Consider the following 26,012-nt stretch of genomic DNA (forward strand, 5'->3'; position numbering starts at 1 on the left):
TGGCTGCAGTCACCATCTGCAGTGATTTTGGAGCCCAAGAAAAGAAAGTCTGTCACTGTTTCATTGTTTCCCCGTCTATTTGCCATGAAGTGATGGGGCCGGATGCCATGATCTTAGTTTTCTGAATGTTGAGCTTTAAACCAACTTTTTCAGTCTCCTCTTTCACTTTAATCAAGAGGCTCTTTAGTTCTTCTTTACTTTCTGCCATAAGTGTGGTGTCATCTGCATATCTGAGGCTATTGATATTTCCCCTGGCAATCTTGATTCCAGCTTGTGATCATCCAGCCCAGTGTTTCTCATGATGTACTCTGCATATAAGTCAAATAAGCAGGGTGACAATATACAGGCTTGACGTACTCCTTTTCCTATTTGGAACCAGTCTGTTGTTCCATGTCCGGTTCTAACTGTTGCTTCCTGACCTGCATACAGATTTCTCAAGAGGTGGGTCAGGTGGTCTGGTATTCACATCTCTTGAAGAATTTTCCACAGTTTATTGTGATCCACACAGTCAAAGGCTTTGGTATTGTCAATAAAGCAGAAATATATGTTTTCCTGCAACTCTCTTGCTTTTTCGATGATCCAGTGGATGTTGGCAATTTGATCTCTGGTTCCTCTGCCTTTTCTAAATCCAGCTTGAACACCTGGAAGTTCATGATTCATGTACTGTTGAAGCCTAGCTGGAGAATTTTGAGTATTACTTTGCTAGCATGTGAGATGGGTGCAGTTGTGCAGTAGTTTGAGCATTCTTTGGCATTGTCTTTCTTTGGGATTGGAATGAAAACTGAAGCTAAAGTTAAAAGCTTTCAATGATTTTAAAAAATATATGTACGTGTTATTTGTTTTAGTTATAGTGGGAACAATCTGTGTAGGATAAAGCTTAATTTATGCTATAAGGTCCTGGATGCTGGAACAAATATAATCATCTATGAAAAAAACAGGGCTTCCCAGGTGACTCAGATGGTAAAGAACATGCCTGCAATGCAGGAGACCCCTGTTCGATTCCTGGGTTGGGAAGATGCATGGGAGAAGGGATATACTTACCCACTTCAGTATTTTGGGGGCTTCTCTGTTGGCTCAGATGTTAAAGAATCCATCTGCAATACGGGAGACCTGCGTTTGATCTCTGAGTCAGGAAGATGCCCTGGAGAAGAGAATGGCTACCATCTCCAGCATTCTTGCCTGGAGAATTCCATGGACAGAGGAGGCTGGCAGGCTGCAGTGCATGGGGTTTTCAAGAGTCTGACATGACTGAGCGACTAAGTGCATACACACACGTGACAAAACATAGAACTAAATGTTTAGTTACATGATTGATTCTATTTTTCTTGCCATAAGAAAAAATTTTAAGAATAATAGTGCATTGTAGTTTTTTTTTTTTTAATTCTGTAAGTGCATTACATCATGCTTTCAGAGCCATCATCTTATTTTCCTTAAAATAACTTACAATTGAAAATATGAAATTCAAAGAAGTTTAATCACCTAAAGTCCCACATCTAATATGTATGTGTCTGGAAGCAAAACCCCAATTTTCCTATTTCAAGTATAAGACTCTTGATTTCTCATTACACTAATAGTGTGGTAATCACAAGGATGTAAATTCTTTGATGCCCAACTTTATATTGAAATGAAAATTGTGAGCATATTGTAAAGGTTGCACTTAGAATGACTGCCCAAGTTGGCTCAGTGTTCTTAAGGCTTTCCTCCCCGTTTCTAGGAGATTGGCTCTGCCCCCACAGAAGTGCCTGCATGAAGCTTTTGCCGTTTTTTTCCCTCCTGAAATGTCCCCGGCCCTGCCACCAGCCAGATATTATCACTGCCTCATTTTTGAATTTTGACTCTGAATCGCCTCTTTAAAATTTTAAATGGGATACTCTACTTGACTTTTTACATCTGATTATGACCTGGAGTGCTCTATCTGGGATCTCCATTTGCCAACTCAGAATTTTAAGGCTCAGTCTGTGCCGCAGGCCTAATTACTGGCTCATGCCCCAGTATTTTAGTCCCTGTCCAATTGGACTTCTGCTTTTCTAGGAGCTGACTTTAAACAGTTGTGAAACTAAACGGAAACCTTGAAGTTCACTATTTATTAAATAAGAGTATGTATGAAAGACAACATTGTAACTATACCAGGTGGGCATGGGTTTAATGATGGCTTGCCTCCAATCAACAGCTTGGTACCTAACGCAGGCTTGGCAAAATAGGAAGGAAGCATTGTGTGGCACTGGAAAAAAGTACTGAACTGGTAGCCAGAGTCCAGGTTCTATCCCAGGGTCTGGATCTGTTGCTAATATCCTACAACTCATAAAACAATTTTTTCACCATCATGGGCTTCCATTACTTTGTTAAATAAAGGCAGAAAATTGAACTATCCCTAAGCAGCTTTCTATCTATCTCCAAATTTTCATATTTCTGTGAATTAAATAGGTATTACATGTATGCTAAGATGTATTTACACACAATTCCTTGCCCCCTATATTTCTCCTAATTCCTGTTATAAGGTCTGAGATCTTATATATAGAACTTATTCATTGAGTTTTGAAGAGTTCCTTAGCATCTAGGGTTCATTAGTATTGAACAAAAGCTTTGGGGTTATTTGGATTTGTTTTTAAAAAATAGAGCTAGTAAAATCTGTAGTGAATATTTAGCTTTTTCTAACTCTTTATAACCTAGTACTAGAAGGAAGCCAGGGCTTTTAATTTATCTTATAAATTTAATTTGAATCACTTTGACTCCCATATTTGACAATTGTTAAACTGTGTCCTAATGATACTGAGACAGAGTCATAAGAGAGCCCATTGTCCAGAGCACAGGACTATAATTTAGGATATTTTGTGTTGCCAGACAAGGAATATACTATAGTTTCATTTTCCCCCCTCACTTTCTCTAGTCACTTCATTGCTCTGATTCTTTCTTTTTTATTTATGATTCTTTCATTTTTCTTTTTTTCTTTTTTAATTATTTATAATTCACCTACCCTAAAATGCATGTTTTTACACTATATTCTTCAATTCTTTTCCACAAAATTGTGCAGTCTAATCCCAGTATACTTTGTGTCTCTCCAAGAAAGCTGTCATTTCCCGTTTACCCATCTCCTCAGCTTTTGGCAGCCATAATCCATGTTTTGTCTCTGTGTTTGCCTGTTCTGCATGTTTCATACACATTGGATCATACAACATGTGACCTATTGAGTCTGGCTTAATGTTTTTGAGATTCATCTGTATTGTCACATGAGTCAGTACCCCATCCTTTTTAAAGGCCAAATAATATTTCATTGTATGGATATATCACATTTGTTTATCTGTTTATCCATTAATAGATGTTTGAATTGTTTCCACATTATGAATCATGCTCCTATGGATATTTGTATACAAGTTCACATATGGACATATATTCATTTCTCACAGGTACATACCTAGAAGTAGAATTACTAGATCACGTGGTAACTGGATGTTTAACCTTGTGTGGAACTACCAAACTATTTCCCAGAGCTGCTGCATTATTTACATTTTTACCAGCAAGGGAGGGATAAGGAATGTAGTTCTTCTAAATCCTCACCAGTACTTTTCATTATGCATCTCTTTTGATATAGCCATCTTAGCAGATATGAAATGGCACCATATAGTCAATTGTTTTTCTGATTCATAAGCCACCAAGTTTACTTACAATACAGTATTCTGTGACATCATATTTTTATTATCAATATAATAATTTTTATTGAAATATTATTGTTATTTTAATGCGTAAAACCACCTTTCCATTTCCTTTCTCATATTTTTTAGTCTCATTTTTTGGGCCTATAATTTTTCAACCATTTAAAATGAACGGAGTCCATTCAATGGTTTCTTTATCACTAAAGACCTTCATCTGTCCACGTAGATGCATCACTGTAGCTCTTTGCAAATGAATCTACAGGATTAGTCTGGAAGAATCACCTCTAAGGACATGGTTTTAACAGCTTTAGTCCTACATATTCCTCAGTAACTTAACCCCATATGGAACTGCATTAAATCACTGCCATCTTTGATTGAAAGAGTTACAAGGAAGAGATTCCTCTAGCACTTAGTGAAGAAAAACAGTGACTGTGGTGAATATGTCATGTAGAGTTCTTGTTTACTTGAAGGACTGTTTACTTGTTTACTACTGAAAAAGATGCAGTCACATTTGCTTTTCTTCTGTTTCTCTTTGAAGGGGAGAAATGTCTTCTTTCCATGAAATTCATGTTGTTCAGTTGGCTTGTTAGAATTTGATTTTATTGTATTGATTGTAAAATCTCATTGTAAGCCCCTAAACAAGACTCAGGTAGAAAAGGTGAACTTGAGAGTCAGAAAAGGTGAACTTGATATTATGAAGCAATAAATACAAGTTCTGGCATGGATGCAGTTATTTTGTTGTTGTTTAACTTTATATTAATCATATAACCTTTTGATGGTCACTAATCAAGTGATAGAGATGAGGTAGAGGACTACTAAGGTTCCTTGTTGAACTAAGTTGCTCATTCTATGTTTCATTAGATATCAAACAATATAATAGTAATATTTTCCTGGATATATTTACCTGAAATCTTGATTAGTAAGTAAAAAAATATTTCAAAGAAGTTAATCGGAAAGTTACTGACATTAAGAAAACAGCTAGTATACTAGTGACTTTATGTTACAAGCTTTGGCTGTTTAACAGATTTATGAATATATAGGGTTCTCCCTTTAAAATCATCTGCTCAAGCCTGCATGTGCTGTGGTTGTGTTATATTTTGATTTCCAGTGTTACATTTTATATGCTAATGGCCACAAAAATGCATAATAACCATTCTCTTAAATTTATAAACATTGTACTGAGGTCTAATTTTGGACTTGAGCACAATCTTGAATGATATTAGTTTAGCCCAAGGAATGATTCAGGCTTGGGCAATTGTGTTCTGTGGAGTAAAAAGGTTTTTTAGAAAGGAAATCTTGTTTCTTGATTTTGTATGATAAATCTTTATAACCAAATGCTAACAGAAATTACATGCAATTATTTCTCATTTTTTTTCTGAACAGAGGGCCTATATTTCAGGCTTATTGTTGATGTATTATTAAAAACTTTCTCTCTTTTGTATCTTCTTTTTTATCTTTCTGCAGGATGTTTTCACTCCAGAATGCAAATTTAAGGAATCTGTGTTTGAAAACTACTATGTGATCTATTCTTCCACACTGTACCGTCAGCAAGAATCAGGCCGAGCTTGGTTTTTGGGACTCAATAAGGAAGGTCAGATTATGAAGGGGAACAGAGTGAAGAAAACCAAGCCCTCATCACATTTTGTACCAAAACCTATTGAAGGTATGAGCCGAGCTTCTTTTCTTTAGATCCAGATCTGTGTGTTGATGCCAGTTCTGCTCTTTGTCCTTTCACTCAGGGGAGATTGTTTTTAATGCAGCAGATCAGAACAAAGATTCAGGAAATACAATAGTACTACTTCCTATCAAAAAAAAATCTATTACAAATACTTGGCACTTAGAGAAAAACTACTTGAATACAGAGGCTAGAATTTCTTGAAAGTAGAAAAATAGTAGCAGTGACCATTTGGAATATAATTTCTTTCTTTAATGAACTCAGTGATTTAATTTCTCAGGCTACACTCTTGAAAAACCAATAATACTATTATAGTGCTTTAAAGTTTTATCAAGGCTTTTAGAAATATATTTGTATCCTAATTGCTACATTATTATGAACAAACTTCACGATCTGATGTATTCAGTTTTCTTTGTATTTTTTCAAGAAAGAAAATATCTGTTTACTGTGATAATAAATATTATAGTTTTTAAATTTTATCTTTCCCCACTGAGCCTATGCCTTCCTCTCCCTTGATCATATAATATGGTGCCCATTTATTTCAGTTGATGAGTGAACTAAGTAATTTAATGCTGAGGAAACCCGTTTTTGGCAACTCATTCCCTAAGAAGGACAAACACATACCATTGGGGTAACAGCACATGTACTATATTCAGTCAAGCTTTTTAATACAGACTGAAAAAGCAGCAGTAGTCTAGATATTTACCAACACACACTCTTCTCTAGAAGTCACATTATAATCACTTAAAACATCAGTTCATTTTCCTTGTCTGAAGAAATGAGAAAATTGCTATTTTGTGATTTATTTGCAAAGAGCAAATAGTGCATTGCTATTCTGTGATTTAGCCAGGCTTGCTGTCCCATATCTAGAAGGGACAGTGTAGGGACACAGTGCCTTCTATAGATCCCAAAGGACTGTAACTGTCAGCAAACACTTGGTAAATCAATACTATGTTCAAAGCACTGGGGGGAAATGTGACATTCAAAGCTTCTAGACCTTCTCAAACCTCCCATCACACACTGTGCTTTTAACCACACAAAACAGAACTTTCTTCTGTTCTACATTTTTTTTCTGTTTGTAATATGTTTTTACTATTTTGGGCTTTATGTAGTTATTTTGCCTTTCTCTCTCACAAAATTCTATTCATGTGCCTGGGAAATGCCTGTCAGACCTTGTAAAAAATTAATTCAAGGAGTCAGTACTTCTATGGAGGGCCTCCCTGACTTCCTTCAAGTAGAATTGAACACTCTGTTACCTTATTATTGTATCTTGTTCTCTCTGCTAGAAATTATCACATTGTATTAAATCTGTCTCTGTCTCTTCTTATCCATGATTAGATTACTTTGTTTACGTTTTATTTCTTTTTCTTTATTAGAGTATAATTGCCTTACAATGTTGTGTTCCTTTCTGCTGTACAAGGAAGTGAATCAGTTCCCTCTTGCAACTCCCTTCTATACCCACCCACCATCTCACCCTTCCAGATCATCACAGAACATGGAGTTGAGCTCCCTTTGCTATATAGCAGCTTCCTGCTAGCTCTCTATTTTACACATGGTAGTGTATATATGTCAATCCTAATTTCCCAGTTTGTCCCTTCCCCTTTTCTTCCTGTGTCCACACATCCGTTCTCTACATCTGCATCTCTATTCCTGAAAATGGGTTCATCTGAACCATTGTTCTAGATTCCACGTATATGCATTAATATACAATATTTGTGTTTCTCTTTCTGACTTCACTCTGTATGACAAACTCTAGGTCCATCTACATCTCTACAAATGACCCAATTTTGATCCTTTTATATGGATGAGTAATATTCCATTGCATATATGTACCACATCTTTATCCATTCATCTGTTGTTGGGCCTTTAGATTGTTTCCATGTTTTGACTATTGTAAATAGTGACATACTGAACAATGGGGTACATGCATCATTTTGAATTGTGGTTTTCCTAGGGTATATGCCCCGTAGTGGGATTGCTGGATCATATGGCTTACTCCTGGGAAGGAAAGCTATGACAAATCTAGACAGCATATTAAAAAACAGAGACATCACTTTGCTGACAAAGGTCCATACAGTCAAAGTTACGGTTTTTCCAGTAGTCATGTATGGATGTGAGAGTTGGATCATAAATAAGGCTAAGCAGAGAAGAACTGATGCTTTCAAGCTGTGGTGTTGGAGAAGACTCTTGAGAGTTTCTTGGAGATCAAACCAGCCAATCCTAAAGGAATCAACCCTGAATATTCATTGGAAGGACTGATGCTAAAGCTGAAGCTCCTGTCCTTTGGCCCCCTGATGGGAAGAGCTGGTTCACTGGAGAAGACCCTGACGCTGGGAAAGACTGAAGGCAAAAGCAGAAGAGGGCAGCAGAGCATGAGATGGTTAAGTAGTATCACTGACTCAATGGAAATGAATCTGAGCAAACTCCAGGAGATGGCAAGGATAGGGAAGCCTGATGTGCTGCAGTCTATGGGGTTGCAGAGTCAGACATGACTTAGTGACTGAACAACAATAATAATGGCAGTTCTATTTTTAGCTTTTTAAGGAACCTCTATACTGTTTTCCACAATTGCTATACAGATGTTTTATTTTTCTCATATATCCTTGTATCTTGTACAATATCTGATGTATTGTAGAGAGATATTCAATAATTACTGTCAATTGGATAAGTGAACAAGTAAATGAACAGATGAATGCATAGATAAATACAAAGACAAGGAAGAACTATATGCTCCAGAAAACTTTTTCATATTTTTGGAGGTACTAAGTATTGTTACTAATGACAGTAATTTAATATAAAAATGATATATTACATGTTGCCAGAAATGATATTGAGATTTATAGAAAGAGACAGCACTTCCAGCAAAGGGAAGACATTGGAAAGTTGTTATTTTAACACATCTTCAAGGCTAGGACAGGTTCAGAACATTTGAGACAGGAGGTAGGGATTAGGCAGACAAAACCACTCCAGGTGCAGTATGAGTAAACTATTAAAACTATTGAACCGTTTTTATTTGTACATTTAAGTTGATTTTCTTGTTGTAATAAAAGTAGTGCATGCTCATTAACAATTTTGGAAAATTCATGAAAGCATAAAAGTAAAAAAGTCCATGTGTTTTATTTATTCCTTTTATAAATAATGCATTTCATACCCTGCCCTCCCCCCAAATTAAATACCTGTAACCAACCCTCCTAATCATGACTTCTGTCTGCACTGTAGCTAGAGAAGCCTTTTCTTGGGTATGAATGACCATGTACAAATTTATAACAGGAATGTATACTATTACCATGTTCTGAGTTTGAGAGCTGCCTTAATTCTTCACATTTGCTGCATTTCAGTACAAATGTGGAAAAGACAACCAAGCATTCCTTCTTGTAAATGTTAGAATTAGATTCAGTTGTGTACAACACAAAACCCATGTTCAGAGCAGCTTAATTAAACAAAGTATTATTGTCTCACAAGCCAAATATACAAACCTGCTGTCCAGGACTGGTTCTATGGCTCTGCAATTGTTAGGGACCAGCCCCTTTCCCTTCACAGCTTCACCTTCCATCCTGTGTTTAGAAGATAGGCAGTGTTAATAACGGGTTGCAAGAGCATCTATTCAGACAGATGGATGGACTTGATATTTAAACCCATTACCATGTACATTGCACATCAACCTGTACTTACCCTCCCCTGGAATTTTAGACAACAGCACAGGCTTCACCATTCCTAGTTTTGCCCTTTCAAAGCATTGTTCACACCACAGATAAGTAGCTTCCCTAGATTTAAATTGTCTGATGGTGACCTCCCCCTTTAGCTTCAAATATAGAAGCCAAATACTTTCTGACAAAGAATTAGAGACAATCTCCTCCTTTTCTCCTCCCTCCTCCTTCAAAGAGCTCATTGCTCAGCTCCTGCAGGTGGTTGGATATTCAGAATCGAATTTCTTCCTCCTGAAAAGAATGTGAGTGCTTTCCAAGAGTTAAGGTTCAAGAACTTAATTCTTGACTGAGAAATATATTTCTTTTTTTTTTTTTGAGAAATATATTTCTAAAGTGAAATTAGTAAATATCAGTTGAAAGCCACTGCTACAGAAATAATAAATTTGAACTAAAAGAACATTTACCATTTTCTACCAATTTATTTTCCAGTGGGGAGATAAGACTAACACAGCTTGTACATACCTTTACTCACACACCTTTAGAACAGTTACAGTTATCCATTCTGCCTGTTAGAACTGTTGCTTTAAACTAATAGAATCTGGATAAAGTTCCAGCAGTATAATGTAGATCATATTTTCCCAAGCATTAGTATCAGAACCACCTGGAGTGGTTTTAAAAGCTACCAATTCTTAGGCCAAATCTCCCAAGTATTCAGATTTTATACTCTAAGTAATTTTGATAGCAACTAGGTTTGAGATTTGGTGTTCTAAACTGACCTTGGTGTTTCTATGCTCACTTTGATCCTATCTGGCCATAGGAAATATTTAAATATATTCAAATTATTATGATCTATATATTTTAAAAGTCTAATCTAATATGGCATCTGGTCCCATCACTTCATGGCAAATGGGAGAGAAAGTGGAAGCAGTGACAGATTTTATTTTCTTAGGCACCAAAATAACTGCAGATAGTGACTGCAGCCATGAAGTTAAAAGATGTTTGCTCCTTGAAAGGAAGGCTATGACAAAACTAGACAGCTTATTAAAAAGCAGAGACATCACTTTGCCAACAAAGGTCTGTATAGTCAAAGCTATGGTTTTTCCAGTAGTCATGTATGGATGTAAGAGTTTGACTGTAAAGAAGACTGAGCACCAAAGAATTGATGTTTTCAAATTGTAGTGCTAGAGAAGACTCTTGAGAGTCCTTTGGACTGCAAGGAGATCAAACCAGTAAATCTTAAGGGAAATCAACCCTGAATATTCATTGGAATGACTGATACTGAAGCTGAAGCTCCAATACTTTGGGCACCTGATGCAAAGAGCCAACTCATTGGAAGAGACCCTGATGCTGGGAAAGACTGAAGGAAAAAGGAGAAAGGGGTGGCAGAAGATGAGATGGTTGGATGGCATCACCAACCCAATTTGAGTAAATTATTTGAGATAGTGGAATCTCAAAGAGTTGGACACAACTTAGAAACTAAACAACAACAACAAATCTAATATAGAGTAAATTCTCATTCTGACACCTTGGAATTAAATGTATTAAACATTTTACATGGTTAGCTTTCCTACTGCTATTAGGATGGTTGTACATTAGTGCTAGGTTAAATTACTAAATGGACTTAATAGAGGTAATACCAAATATTATACCAAATTGATCACTAAGAAATTAACTTGATAGTAATCAATTAGACTTCAGGCTATACTACAAAGCTACAGTCATCAAGACAGTATGGTACTGGCACAAAGACAGAAATATAGATCAATGGAACAAAATAAACCACAGAGATAAATCCACACATCTATGGACACCTTATCTTTTACAAAGGAGGCAAGAATATACAATGGAGAAAAGACAATCTCTTTAACAAGTGGTCAACCACGTGTAAAAGAATTAAACTGGAACACTTTCTAACGCCATACATAAAAATAAACTCAAAACGGTTTAAAGATCTAAACGTAAGACCAGAAACCATAAAACTCCTAGAGGAAAACATAGGCAAAACACCCTCCGACATAAACCACAGCAGGATCCCCTATGACCCACCTCCCAGAGTAATGGAAATAAATGCAAAAATAAACAAATGGGACCTAATTAAACTTAAAAGCTTTTGCACAACGAAGGAAACTATAAGCAAGGTAAAAAGACAGCCTTCAGAATGGGAGAAAATAATAGCAAAAGAAGCAACTGACAAAGAATTAATCTCAAAAATGTACAAGCAACTCCTGCAGCTCAATTCCAGAAAAGTAAATGACCTAATCAAAAAATGGGCCAGAGAACTAAACAGACAGTTCTCCAAAGAAGACATACAGAGGGCTAACAAACACATGAAAAGATGCTCAGCATCACTCATTATCAGAGAAATGCAAATCAAAACTACAGTGAGGTACCATCTCACACTGATCAGAATGGCTGCTATCCAAAAGTCTACACACAATAAATGCTGGAGAGGGTGTGGAGAAAAGGGAACCCTCTTATACTGTTGGTGGGAATGCAAACTGGTACGGCCACTATGAGAACTGTGTGGAGATTCCTTTAAAAATTTGGAAATAGAACTGCTATATGACCCAGCAATCCCACTGCTGGGCATGTACACTGAGGGAACCAGAATTGAAAGATACACATGTACCCCAATGTTCATCGCAGCACTGTTTATAATAGCCAGGACATGGAAGCAACCTAGATGTCTGTCAGCAGACAAATGGATAAGAAAGCTGTAGTACATATACATAATGGAGTATTACTCAGCCATTAAAAAGAATACATTTGAATCAGTTCTAATGAGGTGGATGAAACTGGAGCCTATTATATAGAGTGAAGTAAGCCAGAAAGAAAAACACCAATACAGTATACTAATGCATACATAAGGAATTTAGAAAGATGGTAACAATAACCCTGTATGTGAGACAGCAAAAGAGACACAGATGTATAGAACAGTCTTTTGGACTCTGTGGGAGAAGGCGAGGGTGGGATGATTTGAGAGAATAGCATTGAAACATGTATTTATCATATGTGAAACAGATTGCCAGTCCAGGTTTGATGCATGAGACAGAGTGCTCAGGGCCAGAGCACTGGAATGACCCAGAGGGATGGGATGGGGAGGGAGGTGGGAGGGGGATGGGGGACACATGTACACTCATGGCTGATTCATGTCAATGTATGGAAAAACCACTACAATATTGTAAAGTAATTAGCCTTCAATAAAATAAATAAATTTAAAAGAAAAGATTGAAATATTAGAAGAAAATAGACTCTGCCACTAATAAATCCAGATAAATGTCTTAAAAAAGCTCTTACCACTGATTTACTAAGTAATTTTGAGAAAACAATTTATTACTTCAAAGTAAGTTATCTCTGGAAATGTGGTTGATTATAAATTCCATCTATTTCACCGAAATAGTATGAAGATTAGACACTGTAAGAAGGTTAGATTTCTCAAATCTGTCAGATCAATGCAAAGTGCCTTTTCCATTTTCCCTTGGAAATTGGACATTGTGTTACTGTGTTAGGTACTGGAGAAAGGCTGTCAGGCATGGTATTGAATAAAGTATTAGAGACAATGAAAATTGAATTTGGAGGGAAAATAATCTATTCAAAAACTATGTACTAAGACACCAAAGAAGTGAATAAATCAGGAGTCATGACTTTGTAAAGCTACTATCGAGAAGATAACTAATGGCAAATTATTTGATGTTTTTATTTCAGTTAACTTGAAAGAAAACTAGATGGCTTGTTTTTTCCAAAATCATCTTTTGGACCCAACAATACTAAAAGACAAAAAACAGATGTAGTAAAAATGTACCTTTTATGCTCCTGATTGTTTCCATTACAGAAAATATAATAGCAGCCTTTCTCTCTCTCTCTCTCTCCATCTTTTGAGTGTGGGATCTCTGCCAGCCTGTGACAACTTATTCCCCCTAACCAGTGTAACTCATTCAAAGCAGCTTTTTTTCTGGTTTTGAATTTGATCTTCAATAAAGCCCTCCTACTCTCTGTGACACATTCTTCTTCCATCTCTCTCTCTCTCTCTCTCATGCACACAAATACTGCTTCTGATGTCTTTCTAAATGAAGGTACAGATCTTTTTGTTCATGATGTCTCCTAACTCTTTATAATAAATATTTACAGCACACTGGGTGCATCCCTTTGGCAATGCATTGCTTCTGAACCAGCACTTAAAGTTCTTCTACAGTTCCAAAGGGATTCTATGTGACATTAATTAAGGTGTGAAATTGCTTCCTGTTAATTGCCCACACTCTTCCATGATCTGCTATTAAGACAATTAAGTTTCTTTAATGGTACACTAACTAACAGAGCAATCTAACCTTTCCACTTCTTGGAAATTACAGAGCGCCAAGGAAAATTTGATTAAATTGGTAGTAATAAAAAGATTAGTCATATTTCATTCCTCTTTGATGGAAACTGATATAACATGGGGGTTCTTTATCAAGTGTCATTTATGAGTTTTATTAGAAATTGGAATTATCTTGCCTCCATTTGGAAAACAGAATCCATCAGCAACAATTACAGTTGCCTTCCTCTCAAGTTTCTCAACTCTTCAGTCCAAAGAAATACTATCGAGGATTTACACCTAGTTCTTCCATAATTATCAAAACTTTCAACTTTTTAATGATTTATAAGAATCCAGTAGTAATATAAAAGTAATAATCAGTAGCAGTTGTACTATATACTGTGTACAAATTTACTATTTGCTAAGTACAAATTTTAAAACATTTGAAAGATTTTTTGTTATTTTCAACATTCCTCCTAACAGAAGTATCATTTGCTAGTCAGTGACACTTTGGGAGGAAACATTAAGATTAAGAATATTATCCCAATTTTAAACACAAGGAAACTGAGTTTAAGAGCGATTACATAGCTCACCCAGGTCCATATAGCTGTTGCTGCTGCTGCTAAGTCACTTCAGTCGTGTCCAACTCTGTGCAAACCCATAGATGGCAGCCCACCAGGCTCCCCCGTCCTTGGGATTCTCCAGGCAAGAACACTGGAGTGGGTTGCCATTTCCTTCTCCAGTGCATAAAAGTGAAAAGTGAAAGTGAAGTCACTCAGTTGTGAAAGACCCTTAGCGACCCCATGGACTGCAGCCTACCTGGTTCTTCCGTCCATGGGAGTTTCCAGGCAAGAGTACTGGAGTGGGGTGCCGTTTCCTTTTCCGGGTCCATATAACTAGAAAGAGGCAAAACTGAGCCACCAGGGAAGTCAAGATTAGAGTTGTTATCTCTACCAAATACTGGTAGAGCAGGCAGCAAGCTGTTGAATGAGGACTGACCATACATTCAATAGTGACTTGACAGGATTGATTTCAGAGGAGCTGTGGGAATGTCTAATTGGAGTTGATAGAAGTTATAACAAGAGTTAAAGGAAAGAAGAAAGTAATATTAAATGACTCTTCTGAGGCGTCTTGTTATAAAAGGAAAATAGAGAAATGGAGTACAAGGTGGAGAGAAACATGGTGGCTATGTGTTGGGGTTTGTTTGTTTAAAGCTGTTTAGCATATTTATAGACTGATGGGGGAGAAGGGAAATTGGTCTTATAGGAGAGAGAGTCACTGAGTAACACTGACCAGAGGGGATGGGATCAAGTACACAAGTGGCAAAGTTAGGACTGGATTTAAATAGAAACAGGAAGAGTTCAAGCACTTTTAACAAGCAGGAAGCCAGGATATGCACAGATGTGTGCAGGTTGTTATAACTTTTGTGGTGGAAATATGAACGCTTTCTCTTCTGTATTTATTTTCCAAGTGAATTCAGAGTGTGGTTACTGACAAAAGGGAAGGAAAGAGGGAGAGATAAATGGAGAAGGAGAAAAAGAGAAAAGAAAAGGAAAGAAAGCAAGCCTATTTCCTCAGTCTAAGGAGGGTATGAGGCAGTTTTCAGGGTTTGAGGAGGAAGGAGAGATATGGAATAGTCACTTAGGAAGACGGGGAGAGGGAATTGGCTAGAGAAATGGAGGAGGATTCCACGAAGTACTCAGCACCCCCATGAGGTTTGGGGTCAAGATTTTTTTTAAAATATTTATTTATTTGGCTACACTGGATCTTATTGTGGCATGTGGGATCTTTAGTTGTGGCATGTGGGACTTTTAAGTAACATGCAGGATCTAGTTCCCTGACCAGGGATCGAACCCCAGCCCCCTACACTGGAAGCCCAGATTCTTAGTCATTGGACCACCAGAGAAGTCCCTAGGATCAAGATTTTGACTGAGACCAAGCAACTAAGTTTTTTCTCCAAACTCATTAAGCTGTTTGACTATAAGCTTAGAGCAGGAACTCTGGAGCTAATCACACATGATTCTGTTTATGTCCTTGAATGACCTTAAACAAACTACCTTTTCTGCTCTTCAGTTTCCTTAACTGAGAAAGGGATCGATTAAACTGTCTGTTAAGGTCATTTAAAATAATCTTACTGTATATAAAGTGCAGATACCGAGTAAGTGTTCAATTAATATTAGCTTAGACTCAGCAGTAAAGAATCCCCCTGCCAATACAGAAGACACAGGAGATGCAGGTTCTACCCCTGGGTCAGGAAGATCCCTTCTTGCCTGGGAAATCCCATGGGCAAGAAGAGCCTGGTGGGCTATAGTCCCTATGGTCACAAAGAGTCAGACATGACTTACTGACTAAAACAGCAAATGGTTAAGAGGACAGCAGTTTCTTAGAGGAATATCCCTTGGATTGTACCTGGAACCTGGCTTATTATAGTTTGATTTATAAATAATAGCAACCCCTGGGATTTAACTTTTAAGAAAGACATTATTTTAGTTTGTTTTTCAAGAGAAATGTATGATAACTAAAATAAAACCAACTATTGAATGTTAAATGTTTCAAACAGGGAATCTGAGCTATTATAATGGCAAGAGACACCTGCTGGTTCTGATAACTGCATTTACAGCAGAGGTACAAGTGAAAGAATATAACAGAAAAATACTAAGTGGAAAGTCAATCCTGGAAAGACCCGTACCTAAACCTACAAAGAGAAGATGAAGTGATACATGTTTCGTCTTTTTCTTTTCTAATGGCACAATCTTGCATTTAAAAATAAAGCAAAATTTAAATAGAACAAATACCATATGTTACCATAAGGTTGGTAGCTTATGGTCTTGTTATGACCAAGTGTAGAATTTTAATTGATAACAGGACTGCAGGACTTTCTATAGAAGTACGGGCACGATCTCTCAGGAAGCTGTGAGAATGATAGCCTTCCCTACACCAAGTCACTTAGTTATGAGTGTCAATCATGCAAATGTGTCCTCTTTACAATGAAGGGGTGAACTAAGGGTTCCTAATGGATGCCATGTCTTAAAACAATATGTAACGTGAGTTATGTTATTAGAAACCCTCACTTGTCCCTGTGTCTGCAAATAAGGAAGAGTATTCGCTCATGAAATCTCTGCCTCATTTTTATTCTGAAACCTGGGATAAACCCCTCTGCTTCGATGTGCTGTAAATCAAGAAAAGTCAAAACATGAGTAAAACGAAACTTTCAGAAGAAGAGAAGGAGGAAGAGCAAGGGTTGGGGAGGGAGAAGGGAAAGAAGAAGAAGAAATTTAAACATATATGAGAAAAGAGGAAAAACAGAAAACTGATTTGAAGAAAGAGTTCTAAAGAGCCATACAGAAATACTTCCCTTTTCAAAGCATTATCTCCTTTTACCATTTATCCAGAACTAGGGCTTCCCTGGTGGCTCAGCAGTAAATCTGCCTGCCAATGCAGGAAATGTAGGTTCAATCCCTGGGTCAGGAAGATCCCCTGGAGAAGGAAATAGCAACCCACTCTAGTATTCTTGCCTGGGAAATTCCATGGACAGAAGAGTCTGGTAGGCTACAGTGCATGGGGTCACAAAGAATTGAATATGGCTTAGCAACTAAAACAAAAGCAACGACATTATGATATCACATGTGTTAGAGGAACCATAATACTTATCTCAAAAACATTATGTGGGGTGAAAAAAGAGCAAGTGTATTTTATCACACTAGAAAAAGAGCAAGAAATATGATCAAGACAACCTAGAAGAGCCATGTGACGGAGAAGTAACGTTGTTAATCAGCCAGGTATTATATTAGGATACTAAGCATTCTTGAAATTTGGATATTGAAACTTGTAAAAATAGTATGAAGTTAAATTGGGAAGTAACACCAAAGAAATCAGTTCTGTAACAACAGGTGGCCATTAAATCATGCCCACTAAAAATAAAGCCTGTATCACAAATGAAGCCCATAGGATTCTGAATGATACATGATTAGACAGTAACATCCCAAGTTTCCCGTAGAGAATTTGTTTCCAGTTGTTAAATCTTAAGGTAGCACTGAGTCTGAGTTTCTGTGAAACAGATTTGGGGAGCTGGGAAAACAAGAAAGATAGTAAGTTAGATTTTTTGTTTTATTCACTTTATTCTCAATTTAGAAATTACTCCTTATCAAAATAACTAGAATATCAAGCTTTGCTGTTATAGCTGTAGTGGATAGAATATATAAAGCAGAGCACTGTGGAAGAAAATATTCAAGGCCAGATAGATTTTTAAAAATTCTAAGCCCTACACTAATAAATATGTTTTCTAATGAAATAATATCTTGTTGTAATAGAAAGTGATGGAAAATCCTTTGAACTACTGCAAATTAAAATCAGGAATCAATTATTGGGATGAAAAAACTTGACTTACATGGGACAGGAGAATTTGAGAAGCACAGTTTAGGAGCTGTAGAATTTATGTAACTCTTGAAGATCAGCTTCTAGATGGTTCCCTAGAAATGTTTCTTAAAGATTTTTCACAATTGCTTAGTAATAGATAATTGAAAAATTAATACCAGAACTTAAAATTCTAGTACCAATAGCTATAAAAAATTGTGATTAATTTTTAGTGTACAGTCAAATATATAGGATTCTCATATGTAGAACTAGTAATTCTTGATTTATCACTTACTGTTTATTCTTCTTAAGCTTCCCACAAAACAAAAGGATAGCCCTTGTCAGTATGTTAGTTAGCTTAACCAATTGAATATGGCTTAGCAACTAAATTACAGTTAAAATTTGTAATTTTAACTTTGAATTACAGTTAAAATTATGGAACTTAAAATATGTTAGATGTCAAGTATAGTTATCACTCAGTATTTGCAGCTCATTCCAGGAATCCTTCTGATACTGAAATCTATAGATCTTCAAGTCCCTTCTATGAAATAGCATAGTATTTGCATATATATACTACACACATTGGAGGAGGCAATGGCACCCCACTCCAGTACTCTTGCCTGGAAAATCCCATGGACAGAGGAGCCTGGTAGGCTGCAGTCCATGGCATCACTAAGAGTCAGGCACGACTGAGCGACTTCACTTTCACTTTTCACTTTCATGCACTGGAGAAGGAAATGGCAACCCATTCCAGTGTTCTTGCTTGGAGAATCCCAGGGATGGGGGAGCCTGGTAGGAGGCCGTCTATGGGGTTGCACAGAGTTGGACACGACTGAAGCGACTTAGCAGCAGCAACTACATATGTACTCCTGGATACTTTAAATCATCTCTAGATCGTTTATAGTACCTAATACAATGTAAACACTGTGTAAATGGTTGCTAGATCAGGACAAATTCAAGTTTTGTTTTTTGGAACTTTCTGGAATTTCTAATTGAGTATTTTCCAATCCTTCTGAGGATGTAGAATCCATGGATACAGAGAGCCAACTATATACATTAGATACACAGCTGGTCTCATACGTAATAGTGCCTCAGCTAGGTTTGTTCCTAAGAAATTAAGATGGTGTTTGCAAGGCATCAGAACAACTCATAAAAGTTTGAAATGTTGCCAGCCATTTCTTATGGAATCTATGTAGTAAGATTCAATTTGACTGATTCTTCTTAACTATCCTGCCTGGCTGTATTCATGTCATATAAGCATAGTTGGACATTTTTATAGATAAGGAGATTGAATAGATTTTTCCCTATACACTCAACTTGATGGGCATATTATTAGCTGTTTGTTCACTATCAAATTAAGGCTGATATATACCACAATCCAGGTTTAAATCCTCTCTCCTGGACTTCAGAAGGTCTGACTCAAGTTGGCTTGGTCACTCTCATCCCTCACCACCTCAGTTTTACCTGATGCTTCAACAGTCACTGTTCCTCTTAGACAACCTGCACTTCATCCCTTCATTCTTTTTTTTTATCTTTGGATGCACTGGGCCTTCGTGGCTGTGCGCAGGCTTTCTCTAGTGCGGTGAGTGGGGGCTACTCTCCAGCTGCAGCGAGCAGGCTTCTCACTGTGGTGCTTTCTCTTGTGGAGCACGGGCTCTAAGGCACCGGGTCCATAGTTGTCGTGCACTGGCTTAGTTGCCCTGTGGCATGTGGAATCTTTCCAGACCAGGGATCGAACTCGTGTACCCTGAATTGGCAGGCAGATTCTTAACCACTGGCAGTCCCATCCCTTCATTCTTATTTATTAGCCCATCTACTTCGCTAAACCCTTTGCCTCCTTCAAGACTAAATCAACATTAAAGAGCTATTTTATATACTCATTCCCATTCAGCTCTGCTATGGCCCTTTCCTCTCTGTGATCTGTGTGCATGTCTATGCTCTCTTTCTTAGCCTTGAACTCCTTGAAGACAGGAATTAGATCATTTCTTGCAGTTGCCACAGAGCACCTGGTACGAAGCAGTTTGTTTCTGCTCATAGAATAAATGAACAAATTAATACTGAAACAAATTCCTCTTTGGATATCAGTCAGCAAAAGAGTAATTGGAATTTGAGGAGAGGAAAAAAGAAAATAATGTAATAGAATCCAAATGATGCAATATTAGTTAAGCCAAATTAAAAGGGTCAGTAAATGCTTTGTGAACCAGGTCATTCCACCAAAGAAATCCAATATACGCTGTCTCTTCTAAGTGTGCATATGGAGGTCAGGTCAATCAGGTCAGGAAGTTTTCTCAGTTCCCCTCCCCATCATATAGTAATTGGTAGCTTTGAGATTAATCCTGCATGTGTACTAAGTCATGCCCAACTCTTTGCAAGCATATGGACTGTAGTCTGCCAGGCTCCTCTGTCCATGGGATTTCCCAGGCAAGAATACTGGAGTGGGTTGCCATTTCCTACTCCAGGGGATCTTCCCAACCCAGGAATCAAACCCCACATCCCCTACATTGGCAGGTGGATTATTTACCTCTGAGCCACCTGGGAAGCTCTTGACATTAATCAAGACACTTCTTTTTCAGAGAAGAGCAAACTCTTCTAAGAGAGCATTGTGTAATAGAAATATAATATGAGCTAAATATGTAATTTAAAATTTTCTGGTAGTCATATTTTAAAAATAAAAAATAAACATGAAATGGATTTTAATAATATACTCAATATAGTATATTCAAATATTATCACTTCAATATGTAAGTAATATAAAGCATTACCACTGAGATTTAATTTTTACTGTGGTCTTTAAAATTCACTGTTTATTTTATCCCTCTTGCACTTCTGAATTAGGGTGAGCCACATTTTTAGTGATCAGTGACCACATAGGCAAAATGGATACTGTATTAGATAGCGAAGGCCTAGGATGTTTTCATCAGATTTCCCTATCCTCTCACCAGCCCTGTATCCTTCAGTTCAGTTCAGTTCAGTTCAGTCACTCAGTCACGTCCGACTCTTTGAAACCCCATGAATCGCAGCACGCCAGGCCTCCCTCTCCATCACCATCTCCCAGAGTTCACCCAAACTCATGTGCATTGAGTTGGTGATGCCATCCAGCCATCTTATCCTCTGTTGTCCCCTTCTCCTCCTGCCCCCAATCCCTCTCAGCATCAGGGTCTTTTCCAATGAGTTAACTCTTCGCGTGAAGTGGCCAAAGTATTGAAGTTTCAGCCTCAGCATCAGTCCTTCCAATGAACAGCCAGGACTGGTCTCCTTTAGGATGGACTGGTTGGATCTCCTTGCAGTCCAAGGGACTCTCAAGAGTCTTCTCCAGCACCACAGTTCAAAAGCATCAGTTCTTCAGCGCTCAGCTTTCTTCACAGTCCTATATCCTTCAGTTCAGTTCAGTTCAGTTGCTCAGTCATGTCTGACTCTTTGCGACCCCATGAATCGCAGCATGCCAGGCCTCCCTGTCCATCACCAACTCCCAGAGTTCACCCAGAATCACGTCCATTGAGTCAGTGATGCCATCCAGCCATCTCATCCTCTGTCGTCCCCTTCTCCTCCTGCCCCCAATCCCTCCCAGCATCAGAGTCTTTTCCAATGAGTCAACTCTTTGCATGAGGTGGCCAAAGTACTGGAGTTTCAGCTTTAGCATCATTCCTTCCAAAGAAATCCCAGGGCTGATCTCCTTCAGAATGAACTGGTTGGATCTCCTTGCAGTCCAAGGGACTCTCAAGAGTCTTCCAACACCACACTTCAAAAGCATCAATCCTTAGTGTATCTCAATTCTCTTTTTCTTAGCACAGTTCTAAGACTGATACTGTTGACTATTGGGGAATTGTTGGTTCTTCCCATGCAAATAGGACATCTCTGGTTTTAATAGTCACTTCTTTGTTTACAGCTTACATGTAAGGTGTTTGTTTCTGTGTGTGAGTTTTGGAAATTATGTGTAATTCTTAAGTATGTTGTGTAAATACACACAACATGAAATTTGCCATTTTAACCAATTTAAGAGTACATTTCAGTGCCATTGAGTACATTTCTGTGTTTTGCAGCCATCACTACCATCCATCCCTAAAATTTTTTCTTCTTCCCCAACTGAAACACTGTACCCATTAAGTATTTCTCGCATACTTCCTTCCCTTAGTCCCTGGAAACCACCATTCTATGTTCTGGCTTTATTAATCTGACTACTCTAGATATCCCACATAAGTAAAATCATAAAATATGTTTCCTTTCATACCTAGCTTAGGCTTCCCCTGTGGCTTATTATTTCATTTTGTCTTTAGGTCCTCAAGGTTCATCCACGCTTGTGTTAGGATTTGCTTCCTTTTTAAGTTGGACGATATTTTATTGTATGCAGATACCACATTTTGTGTATCTGTTCATTGGTTCAACCAACCAAAGGTGCTCGTACCTTTTCACTATTGCAAGTAATGCTTTTATGAACATGGCTGTGTAAATACTATTCACACCCTTGCTTTTATTTCTCTTGGGTGTATATCCAGAAGTGACATATCTGGATCATACGGTAATTCTATGCTTGATTTTTTGAGCAAATCATTGTATAGTTTTTCACAGTGGCTGTCCATTTTAAATTCCTTCCATCAGTGTACAGTGCTTCCAGTTCCTCCACCTACTTGGCAACACTCATTACCTATTTTTTTTTAAATAGGCATCCTGAATTTGTTTTCATTTCCATTTTTTGATGACATTAGGGATATTTAGTAGAAATGAGGCCAGCTTGGATCTAGATTAATGTATAGAAATAGCTTTAAAATTGTCTGGTATAAGACAATTACTTGCATCACTTATTTGATTAATTGTTTTTGTGCTTTTATTAAGAAATTTTGATTAGGACTTTGAAATCCTACACTTTCATTTGGCTCTGCTACTATTCACCATCTGATTTTAGGGAAGTCACTTAGTTTCTTTCATATTTAAAAAATGAGGATAGGAATTTCTCACCTACTTTATTCACCTGGTTATTATATTTAGTTGGTCAATTTAAAATGGCTTTGAATTTCCACCTGGGCAGGTTTTGGTACTTTCCAGCAAGATCCAGGAAAATCTTCACAATCAAATGCCAGCTTGGGTTCTATACGAGAATCTCATCCCTCTGTGATCATTCAGACTGAGAAGTCAGTTAATCCCAGTTAGGGTTAAATGTAAAATTCTGTCTGTTGTTACAATTCATTTAAAGACACTTTGACTATGAAAATAAATAAATGGCTTTGAAGACTCTGAAATAATAGGTTTATTGAAGGGATTAATTCTGTGAACAGAGGAGCCCGGTGGGCTACAGTCTATGTGGTTGCAAAGAGTAAGACTGACTTCTTGTTGTTCAGTCCCCAAGTTGTGTCTGACTCTGCATCATGGACTGCAGCACACCAGGCTTCCTTGTCCCTCACCATCTCCCAGAGTTTGCCCAAATTCACATCCATTGAATTGGTGATGCCATCCAACTATCTCATCATTGTCACCCTCGCCTCCTTCTGCCTTCAATCTTTCCCACATCAGGGTCTTTCCCACTGAATCAGCTCTTCACATCAGGCGGCCAAAAGTATTGGAGCTTTAACTTCAGCGTCAGTCAGGGTTGATATCCTTTAAGACTGACTGGTTTGATCTCCCTGCTTTCCGAGGGACTTTCAAGAGTCTTCTCCAGTACCAAAGTTTGAAAGCATTAGTTCTTCAGCACTCTGCTTTCTTTACTGTCCAGCTCGCACATTTGCACATGACTACTGGAAAGACTATAGCCTTGACTATGTGGACATTTGTCAGCAAAGTGATGTCTTTGCTTTTTAACACAGTCTAGGTTTGTCATAGCTTTCCTGCCAAGAAGCAATTATGTTCTAATACCATGGCTACAGTCACCATCTGCAGTGATTTTAGATCCCAGGAAGAGGAAATCTGTCACTGCTTCCACCTTTTTTCCTTCTATTTGCCATAAAGTGATGGGATTGGATGCCGAGATCTTAGTTTTTTCTTAATATTGAGTTTTAAACTGGCTTTTTCACTCTCTTCCTTCACCCTCATTAAGAGGCTCTTTAGTTTCTCTTTGCTTTCTGCCTTTAGAGTGGTATCATCTGTATATCTGAGGTGTTGATATTTCTCCCAGCAATCTAGGTTCCAGCTTTTAACTCACCCAGCCAGCATTTGGCATGATGTGCTCTGCGTATAAGTTAAATAAACAGGGTGACAATAAACAGCCTATTGTACTCCTTTCTCAATCCTGAACCAGTCAGTTGTTCCGTACAGGGTTCTAACTGTTGCTTCTTGACCCACATACAGGTTTCTCAGGAGACAAGTAAGATGGTCTGGTATTCCCATCTCTTATAAGAGTTTTCCACAGTTTGTTATGATCCACACAGTCAAAGGCTTTTGTGTAGTCAATGAAACAGAAGTAGATGTTTTTCTGGAATTCCCTTGCTTTCTCTGTGATCCAACAAATGTTGGCAATTTGATCCCTGGTTCCTCTGCCTTTTCTAAACCCAGCGTGAACATCTGGAAGTTCTCTTCATGTAATCCTGAAGCCTAGCTTGGAGGATTTTGAGCATAACCATACTAGCATGGAAGATGAATATAATTGTCTGGTGGTTTGAACATTCTTTAGTATTGCCCTTCTTGGGAATTGGGATGAGGATTGACCTTTTCCAGTCTTGTGGCCACTGCTGGCCTCTCCAAATTTGCATATTTGATAGCATCATCTTTTAGGGTTTTAAATAGCCCTGCTGGAATTTCATCACCTGAATATGGACTGGTAAATCAGTCTGAAAGTATTAAAAAAAATCTAAAAAAATATATACAATGTATTTTTGGCATGCAAATTTTAGAGATTATCATTGTGATTATTGTATACATTACAGTAATTTTGGTTTATATTTTGGACACATAATGCACTTTATAGTACAGTTATGCTTTGTTTTCTTCTTGTATTCTGTGTCATCATTTTATTATGTACCTTTCAGACAGAATAGCACAGTTATGGAGTGTTGATACAACTATCAAAGAAAGTTATATTGGGAGGAGAAGTGTTTTGTTTCTTTCTTGGCTTTCTAATTAGATCATATTCATTTAATTACCTTTTAATTCTAAAATTTGATTGAGATTTATACCCCTTGACTGGAATCTGAGAGCCTGAAAGTAACAATGAAAATTGAAGCCCAAGAAATTAACTGAAATCTGTTTGTTTTATTACTCTTAATTTTCCAGCTAGTTTGAACAGTTTTTTTCAAACCTGGAATTTTACTACTTCATTTAATGGAAAAAAAGGAAAATTTGTGATTGAATTGTCCTTAAAAAAGAGAAAGTTGCACACTTTGCTATGACACTGGTGACTTTTACTGTTTTAGAAATTGAAAAAGTTTAGATGCCAACTTGGAAAACTCTGGGGACTTGTTACTTGGATGGCCAGCAGGATTACATTATTAGTAAAGTTATTTGCAATGATAATTATAATGGCAACCTTTTGTGTTGTCACAACTTAGGTATTTTATATGTAAGTGGGAAATAGCAAAAAAAGATAAAAGTTAAAAACAAATGTCTTGGGTAGAGTCTATGCCAGAAGGAAACTTTAAAAAGAAATTACAACACTAAGAAATTCAAGCACAAAAATTATAAAATATATTATTTAATGGAAATTAAGAGTAATATTCTTTGTGTCTCTAAACTGAAGTTTAGAAATTTGCATGCCAAAAATCTATTCTTTATAATTTATTAGATGTTTTCATTCTTTGAGACTGATTTAGCAGTCCATAGTCTTTGTGACCACATGGACTGTAGGGCGCCAGGCTCCTCTGTCCATGGAATTTTCTGGGCAGGAAATACTGGAGTGTATTCCCATTTCCTTCTCCAGGATCTTTCTGACCCAGGGATCAATTGCGTCTCCTGCATTAGCTGTGCTGTGTGCTTAGTCACTCCGTTGTATTCCACTCTTTGTGACCCTATGGACCGTACCCACTGGGCTCCTCTGTCCATGGGAATTCTCTAGGCAAGAATACTGGAGTGGGTGGTCATGCCTTCCTCCAGGGGATCTTCCCAACCCAGGGATCAAACCCATGTCTCGTGCATTACAGGAGGATTCTTTACCATCTGAGCCACCAGGGAAGCATTAGTAGGTGGATACTTTACCACTTCCACCACCTGGGAAGCCCCAGGTCAGGTTTGGGGATTTTCACAGCTGATTAGGTGACAGAGTAGGGAAAAACTGCTTTATGGCATCATATAAATTGCTTTCCAGTCCAATCACTTCATTACATCTTCTGGATTCCCATGTGCACTAACCAGTTATAAACACATGGTTATATATTTTGCACACATAAACATATTATTTAGTTTGGGGGATTTTGACACTTTCCCTATAACAGAAATATATGTAAGAGACATTAGGCTTGAAGAATTTCAAGATTTCA

At 37.5% G+C, this 26,012-nt stretch overlaps 1 protein-coding gene across 4 annotated transcripts in view; it reads left to right on the forward strand.

Annotated features, from left to right (window-relative positions):
• The window catches only part of FGF12 (fibroblast growth factor 12), a 612,490-nt gene that overhangs the window by 578,963 nt on the left and 7,515 nt on the right, over positions 1-26,012 (forward strand). For all 4 annotated transcript variants that reach the window (NM_001079789.1, XM_005201557.5, XM_005201556.5 and 1 more), the window contains one exon: positions 5,115-5,313. In NM_001079789.1, coding sequence (NP_001073257.1) covers positions 5,115-5,313 — 199 coding nt within the window. The remainder of the gene's footprint in view (positions 1-5,114; positions 5,314-26,012) is intronic.

This window comes from Bos taurus, chromosome 1 (genome assembly GCF_002263795.3).
Source record: "Bos taurus isolate L1 Dominette 01449 registration number 42190680 breed Hereford chromosome 1, ARS-UCD2.0, whole genome shotgun sequence".
NCBI lineage: Eukaryota > Metazoa > Chordata > Mammalia > Artiodactyla > Bovidae > Bos > Bos taurus.